Source organism: Perissodus microlepis, chromosome 20, assembly GCF_051167445.1.
Source record: "Perissodus microlepis isolate ML-2025 ecotype Zambia chromosome 20, ASM5116744v1, whole genome shotgun sequence".
NCBI classification, from domain to species: Eukaryota; Metazoa; Chordata; class Actinopteri; order Cichliformes; family Cichlidae; genus Perissodus; species Perissodus microlepis.
In genome coordinates, this window is record NC_140480.1 from 1,625,250 (window position 1) to 1,634,170 (window position 8,921).

The 8,921-nt window shown below is 39.5% G+C and overlaps 1 protein-coding gene across 1 annotated transcript in view; it reads left to right on the top strand.

Moving 5' to 3' along the window:
- Positions 1 to 8,138, top strand: part of LOC146363727 (chemokine-like protein TAFA-2) — a 94,417-nt gene extending 86,279 nt beyond the window's left edge. Inside the window, exons 4-5 of the mRNA XM_084916938.1 lie at positions 2,672 to 2,796; positions 7,519 to 8,138. Coding sequence (XP_084773064.1) covers positions 2,672 to 2,796; positions 7,519 to 7,530 — 137 coding nt within the window. The 3' untranslated portion in view covers positions 7,531 to 8,138. The remainder of the gene's footprint in view (positions 1 to 2,671; positions 2,797 to 7,518) is intronic.
- The last annotated feature ends 783 nt before the right edge of the window (positions 8,139 to 8,921 follow it).

Below are 8,921 nucleotides of genomic sequence, written 5' to 3' on the forward strand. Positions count from 1 at the left end.
TCCATCTCCTGCTTTGTGAACACCAACAATTATTTTTCTAAGTCTAAACTGATTTATTTAGTTTTTGCCATGATGCCTTATCAAGTGACAGCTCAGACCCTGGCTGAAGTTCTTAAATAGAACATAATCTTCAATTTTAACTTGATTTTACAAGCTTTGAGCATCACAAAGTTAAAGCACATCATTGTACAGCAGGGGTTTGTGCCGTGGCTCAATAAAAACGTCAGTTTTTCAGGGTGGTAATAATATTGACCCTGGTCATTTTTGCTTTTTCTGCAATACTTCAGAGCAGCCTTGCACATCTTTGCAAACCCTGTAAATTCTATAGTTGCTATTTTTAGAGGGTTTTTTAATTGTTATTTATTCTAAATGCTATTATGTTTAGAAATTATATAGTGAAAATCCCTTGCTCTTGGAAAAAAAACAACTTTAATTTTCTAGGGTGGCTAATAGATTTGTCCTCATTTGTATATCTAGTAAATGTGAGGATCTATGTGGTCAGCCACATGACAGATTAACTTAAAAAAAACAGAAAACAGCCTTTGATGCCGCCTGATCCTGGTTGAGTGAACAAAGAACGTGTTTTTGAAGAGATGTTTTAACAGCGATGCTCTGAGGCTCACAATGGTCTGCAGCTTGCTTTGTTTTCAGATTCATGAATCATTTATTGTTGGTGTGTTGAGGCAAAATGCAACAAAGTGCAATAGAGGCAGACTTGGCAAATTAATTAATAATGACCAGTGTTGGGCAATTTACTTTGAAAAAGTAGTTAATTATAGTTACTAGTTACTTCTTCAAAAAAGTAACTGAGTTAGTAACTGAGTTACAATATTCTAAAAGTAATTAATTACTTGAAAAGTAACTATTGCGTTACTTTAAAAAAAAAATGTTTAACCCTCTGGGGTCCAGGGTATAATCGGCCATTTTTAACTACTTTGATGTTTCCTCCACATTTCACCTTTAAAACTGTTTACTTGTTTGGTCTCATCCTTTTCAGCACAACCTCACGTGTCTGAATTTACAGTTATGTTTTCATTTTGAAATACTGTATTAACACAATTGATCTAAAATCACACAAAAACATAAAATCAGAGTAGAAAAAGTTACATTTTTACTGTAACAACCACAAACATGTTTATTGAATCATATTTCATAACTTTAAATGCAAATATAAATTGTCAATTTTAAAATCCTATGCACAAGTTTTGCAAACAACAAAGTTATTTGCATCCATTTACCTTTGACCTTGATTTTTTAAATAACCATTTCAAACTATTTACAGAACAATCAGCTGTTCTTCAATAAGATGCCACAAATTATTTGTGCCACTCCAAAAACATAATTTCTGTCCACTATAAAGGAAACATCACAGCCTGATACCTGCAGGTCTGACAGCAGCAGGTGTGTCACTCCTGTTTCTACCTGGAGACAGCAGTCGCCTCATTGTTCTGACACACAACACAAAACTATCCACAACACTACACACTAACTACACAAGACAACACATTAACTACACACTCCAAACACGCTAAACGTCACAAATCTCTCACATCTCAAAACTCGCGCTCTCTCTCTCTCTCTCTCGCCGTCACTCCTAAAACGTCCTGTTTTTTGTTTTGTTTTTTGCTCATAAGCAGAGAGGTCTCGCTGCGCTGTCCTTAGACAGGAAACGTGACCAAACTATTGAGGAAAAATGCTGCGTATATATTGTTTATCATGACTCTGGTTTTACGTGGCCTATCAACACAATTTATAAACTGGTATATATCACCTTGTTGCTTTGTCTTTAAGTGGTCATGTGATTGGCGTACCACGACTACTTTATTCTTCCTCAGTCAAACAGCAGCACTCATGCCATTGAGCAGAGTGAAGCTGACCCCCCACCCACTTGAAACGTTTGCCCCCTGAGCTCCAGGCGTTGTGCTAGACAGTGATCGTGATCACCGTCCGGGGGAGCGCGCAGCTGCTTAAAGCGGTAGCGCCCAGATTACTTACAGCTACTTCCGTGCAGCTGATATAAGATGCGGTAAACTGAACACAGCTTCAACCATCTGTTTGTTGAAAAATAGTAACGGACCGCGTTTCCTTGTTAGTAACTGTAACGCCGTTGTAACGATAGGAATAGTAATTAGTTAGTAACACCGTCACAAGTAACGCCGTTACTTACTTCCCATCACTGATAATGACATACATGAATTGAGTAATTTAAACATCCACACCAGTTTTTCAGTGAACTGGGACGATGTGGTCGCAAAAATCATCTAGATCTGAGTCGAGCGATGAGAGGCCTTTGCAGAATTAATAAATGAAACAGCTGAAATATATTTTTATATTTTCCATATCATGTTTTCCACATTGCTTTTTGTTTGTTGAGGTTTGACTGGCACTCTTTTGATTGCATAATCTCGTTGTGGCTTGTTCTGTATGGTGCTTCAATGGGCGCTGATTTGAGAATTAGTGCTTTCAACTGTTTATCTCAAAGCACCAAAGTCGTGTTATTATAACTGTACCGGATTGAAACACACATTTATTTTCTGGAGGCTCTTTGTTCATGTGAAATTTTGGTGTCAAAATTCACACACGCACACAAGTCTTGGAAACACATGAAAGGACACGATTGCACTTGCATCTTCATCAAAGTTAAAATTAACTCTGTCTCTTCTTCTTGTAGCCTCCATTGTAGCTCAGAAGTGGTGGTGTCAGATGCAGCCATGCATGGAAGGTGAGGAGTGCAAGGTTCTCCCAGATCTGACAGGATGGAGCTGCAGCACAGGCAACAAAGTCAAGACCACAAAGGTTTGTGTGCACACTTTACGCGTCCTCTCTCCCTGCCGTGCCATCCATTCAACACATACATGCATGCACACACATAGCCAGACCAACCACAGAGTGATCCATTTTCACCTCTATCACGTTAGACTATATCCTTCTCTTCTCCCTGCTTTTCCCTCTTATTTGTCTCCATCTCGTCTTCTTTCTCCTTTCACCCAATATCACTTTTTTTTTTACCCAGTTTCTCTCTCTTTACTTTTCCTCTGGACTCATCTTGGCTCCAACATCAAACATTCTCTGAAGAAAAATAAGGCCAACAAGAACAAGGCAAATAAAACACACACGCACCCTGAATATGAATATCACAATTCCCTTCACTCTCACTTGCCCTGCTTCCCTGCGTCTGACTGGCACGCCATCTGACTCGATGCAAAAAGAACTCGCCACATTTGATACACTGGAGTGGTAAATGCCCTGGAAAAAATTTTTATGCTCTCATTCTTCCACAGCACAGTTTGTGCAGTGTGTGCATGTGCACATTCTTTCCCCCCTGTTAAGTTTCATGTACTGGCAGTCTGTCTGTGTCTTTGTGTGCGTGTGAAAAGGTGTGAATGCACGCTATATATCTTCCTGCTCAGCCTACGTCTGCACCTGTTGGCTTCTCTTCAGTGGCTTGACCTGAGCAGGCTCTTAGCTGTCTGTCATAGGAGAAAAATTTGTGCGAGACTCACCTCTTGTCACTGTACGCCTCTGTTTCTAACCTCCATCCTTCTCTCTGCCTTCTCACCTTCCATTATTCATGGCTCGGTGCAGACCTTTGTTTTCTGCCTAAATAATTGATTGAAGGCGTGGTCAGAGAGGAGAGATGCGTGCATCTCCGTGGTTGGGGAAAAAAGTGAGTGGTGAGAAGTGCTTAAGGCACACACGTTCTTCTCACGCCTTCCCAGACAGTGAATAGTGATGATTAAGAATTCTTTTGGCACTGCTTCCTCTGCTCACCTCTCACCTAGCTAAGTGGCTCGTGCCCCCGAAGACCTTTTTTCCCCTTAACAGCCCCTCCTTACTTCTACCTTTTTTCCCTGATATCATTTTCAGTTCTTATCTTAAGCACAGATTTGTGTTGTACTGCTCTTATAAGTGTAACTGATGTTTTCTAGCTCAGTTATGTCAGACAATGTGACAAATAGAAAGAAGAGTCGTCTGGTTTGATTGGATAAAGCAGCACATGAGGTTTGATGCTATTTGAAGACAGTTAGACTTTTGAATGTGTGAGTGTTGCTGACCAATCCAGCTCCAAAGTGGACATTTATAATTAAAGTAAACCAGTTTCAGCCAGGCACTGCTTCATCAGTGACTCTGTTGTAGTTTTGAGGAGCACAAATATTTGCTGTCTCTTGCATTCAGGTCTTTGATCAATGATCTATGTGTGTGTGTGTGCATCTGCACTATTTGAGAGCGTTAGCTGATGTGTTCGCTTGATGATGAAGAGTGATTTTTTTTTTTCTCCTCTCGTGTCGTACGCTGAGGTCAAGATTCGCAGGCATCCAGATCAATAGCATCGAACGTTCTCTTATGGTCCCATTAAGACCTGCTCGTAAATTGAAATTGACGATAGAGTGTGTATGAGAGAGAGAGAGAGAGAGAGAGAGAGAGAGAGAGAGGCAGGGGGATATGGAGAAAGGAAAAAAGAGGCAGGAGGAGATGGATGAAAGAGAAAAAATCAGTGGAGAGTGAAAAGAAAGGCAGAGGTGATGGGTAGATAAACGAATAAAGAAAACACTTGGGAAAAAAAAACAAGCATAACGGTCAGCAGACAGCAGAAGGTAAGAACACACAACAGGATTTGGCACTCTCTGTCATTCCTCCTACCTCTGGCTGGAGACAGGGGGAAGGAGGAGCGAAGGAGGGAAGAGGGAGGAGAGGAGGAGGGGTGAGAAGACAGCTAGATCAATGCCAAATAATATCATATGTATGAGTACATGGGCATGGCTCAGTCTCCAAGCTGCAGAGCTGCCATAGAATGCAAGGAAGGTGTGTTCGTCTTCGTGTAACTGCTCGTGCAATCGTGAACAAACAAGGACAACAATTTAGCAAGGAGTATAGGGTTTACCTACCTATATACTGCAGTGAGTGTACATCATACCGAGTAGATGTGGTGTTCTTTAAAAAAGACATTCAGTCACTTTAAACTTTGATAAGCGACCAGAATGGGAAAAAAACCTGTAAATCCCTGAAGTGTGTCAAGATGTCGTAATAATAATTAAAAACAAAACAAAACATAAAACTGAAACATAAATATTAGTAATGGTACGTTAACTGTCTGCAAGATAACTAAAGCTTGCATGCTAACTTATATTTAAGCAAGGGCAGTATTTACTTTGTATTTTGTATATATTTGTTTTCTTTTCTTTGTTATTTTTAAAAAAGTTCTTCAGGAAGTTTGCAGTGAAGCAAAAATCAGATGTTTACTCTGATTACACGAACATTATGTAGGAGTAGGTAATTGATAATAGGTAATTGATTTGTAAATAATTGGACATGAATAACTTGAACTTATTATATAAAAGTATATTGTGCAGGATATATCTGACTCACTAGGCAGCTCATTCTCTTGGCAATACTTTATTTAAAGATATAACACATCTTGGGGGTCAACTTGGAAGAAAGGCAGATTTGAAATGTAAAAGTGAGATCAGAGGTCAAATGTAAAATTATATTTGGATGCATCTATAATGTAATACAATGAACAAAGGCAGAAGAATTTTAATCACAGTTTTAAAAATAAAATATATTTTATGAAAGTTTGACCTTATGTGACCTTGAGTTAGAGGCAGAGTAATGTGATATTTATAAACCCCGTATTTCATTTCCTGCATATGTTGTCAGTGCAAACAAGCATATTTTTTAGTAGCTCTGTGTAACAATATTACGAACAAGATATTTACCATAAAAGAAAGTTGTAGAAAAGTAAGAGTTTAAATATTTATATAATAGCTTCTAGGTTATATGGCTTTCGTCAGTTTTTGACCTATAAATCATTGAGCTGACCTTGAAGACCTTGGTAGATGTAAGCCGAATTTAAATTGATTGTTAACATGACCCCACTCTACACCCCTACAAAGTTTTATTACATTTCATTCAAAACTTTTCAGACAATTGTGTTTGCAGACAGAATGGCACCCACACAGTACACACACAAACACACAAATATAACCTCCTTGACGAAAGTAATTAATCCAGCAGCCAGCGATTTAATATGGTTATTTGTATTTGAAAATAATAACCTTAGAAATGAAAGAAGACTTTTACCTTGTAATATAATTCAGAAAATGTAAGCTTTTGCTTTTCTGTCTGTCCCAAGTGTCAGTGACACTGCCTTGTAACACCCGACTGCTGGTTTTGTGTCAGAACTAAAATTTGAAAACTCGAGAAATGAAAAAAGTGATGTACAAGGAGACATTATAACTAATGAAAGAAAAACCAGAATATTTTAATTAAATTTGCTTCAGTTTGATTTGAAGTTGATTTTGTTCAATTCGCACCCAAACTAAATCACATGTTACACAGCTTCTATGACTTGGTGTCAAATGTAAATAAATGTACCGCTGAAGGAGACATCTGCCTTGTGGCCATGCGACTACGGTAGGCAGCTAAAACCTTTGGACCAAGTACAAAAAAAGGCACTCATGGGTCTAAAAAGGCTTGTAGAAATGACACCCTAGCACTTCTTGTGTGCTTTGTAAATTGAGATCTAACTATCTAAATCTGCCCATTAATTGGGCACAGAAATAGCAACCTACAGGCATATTTGAACAGGCAACTGGATGAACACCTAAAGGGACTTTGACTTTGCACCTTCAAGTATAGCAGGCAGAGCGATGCCGCGGTGTGCGTGCATAGTGAACTGGCGTGACAACAAACGCCTGCAGACTCTTTGATCCGGCACAGGAGTAGACGCCTGAAGGCAATGGGAGCAGACCCAGGAAGGGTGGCCTGGAGCCATCAAGACTAGATACAGTAGTTTCAATTGCCAGCTTGGAAGAAACACTGCTCTGAGCTCTCTTAGTGATGGCTGGTATTCGCACTTTGTTAGCTGGGACCCAGGTCAGACAAAAGAGTGTCTGCCCCATGAGGAAATAACAGAGAGACAGCATGTGTTGGGGCTAAGAGGGGAAACCACTGGGAAACTCAATAAGAGGGAAAGGCATGCAGGAAAACAGAAGAACCGTCTTGGAGAGGCTGGTCTATTATATGCCCGGCACTGGCAGTTATACAGCAGTTTGTGCCTGTTTGATCACTGGCTGGTAGAAAATGTCTTCTAATAGCTTGAAATAAACCAAAAGTGAGTGTATGAGCAAAGAAAAAGGGAAGATGGATCGCCGAGATAAGGAGACCATGTGATTAGAGCAGCCGTCTCGACAAATAGACAAAATGACATGGCAGAGGGCCAAGTGCTGAGAGTGCGGTAGTGTGGGCTGCCTGCCATGATTCAAGCTGTGTCTTGTTTAGGTTCTCGCCAGAAGAGACAGGAACCGTGTTGGTCATGTTTTCCACCAATAAGAGACTCTTCCTGTATTTTTCCACATAGAAGCCAGCACTGCATTATTTAAACCCTTTCACTGACATGTAAAACCAGCGCTGGCTCTGTTCTCTGTTCTTGATCTTTGCTGTTTCAGGCTGTTTTCAAACCTTTTGGGTTCTGTTAAAATGGTGAGCTTTGACTCACTTCTTCCCTTTCTTTTACAGGTGACCCGATAGTCCCGCCCATCTCTAGAGGAGCGTTAGAGAACGGCGGTGGAAGTACTTACACAGCACAACGGACTTATAAAATCGTAAGGAAATGGACTCTGATGGACATCAGTGAGGAACCAGTCATTTTTCCTGTGGATATTCAAAAAATGATGACTGAAGACGCAGGACTGCTCGCCATCTTAAGCAGAGCTGAGTGTCCTCGGGCCTTCACTGCAAAAGACTCAGTCACCCACAATTCTTTACTGCTTCTGAAAACAAAGTGAACTACAACCTAAATGGCACTTGATTAGATGATGAAAAAAAACATCTTTACAACAAACTATATTCTTTATCTCTCTTCTCTGGCTAAGTTGTGTTCCATATGCATACTGGGAATTGCAGAAACTTGACTCTAGACAGCTATTCTGTATTACAAAACTAGCTAAAAAGAGGGAGTGGATCCAGAATGCTTGCCTCATGTAGTCTGGATGACACATTTAAATTTAACTGTGCCACACATGACACATTTAATGCTGTCAAAATGTTTCTGAAACTGAACCTCTTCTTTATTCAGATTTCACTTCCATACGAATATTTTACCTTAAATAGTTTGTTGCTTACCACACATGCCATTTTTTAAAATGCAGAGACAGTTTGTCAGTCTTCTCTTTGCTTTTGTTTTTTGACAAAGGACAAAATCCTTTCAGGGGTGAGGTTAGACTAATACCAAGTAGATGTTACGGTATATTGAAAAATGTAAACGTGTTTAAACAAAAGAAAAAAAAAAGCAGTCCATGGAATCAAAGGGGCTAAAAATAAATCGATGCTCTAATGGTTTTAATATCTGTGTTTTTAAACGCCTGTTAACCGCTATTGAGTACATGTGTCAGTATTATATTAAATGAATAAAACCTTTCAAAAGAAAAGAGAAATCTCAGTCGTTTGCTTCAGCCCTCAGGGGGAAGATTATTCAAGTGCTTCTTGTCAGGACCCTCACAATACAGCTCACAATACCAAAGCTCTGAATTGTTTCTCAATGGATGCGCGGACCTGCTAGCAGTGCTGATAACATCAGCATGAAGTTAGCTCCCCCTGAAACCCTGAAATAACAGGAAACGCAAAATCGTGGCTTTGTAACTGCTGGTGTTAATTGTGTTGGCTTGAAGAGATATCATCAATAACTGGTAATTACTTTGCTGTTCACATAATGCATTAATTTTCATTGTGTTTATTTCCTGGAGCAAACAAACAGCTTCTTATATTAACAATTGTTTTGTCAAAGCTAAAAAAAAAAAAGAAAAAAGGAGCAACAAATACAGAATGGCTCCTCTCCGCAGGCGTCATCTGTGATCTGTAACTGACAACTTATTCATCAGGTCTACACAAAATCTCTGTATTTAGCTGTGTTTTTACCGCAG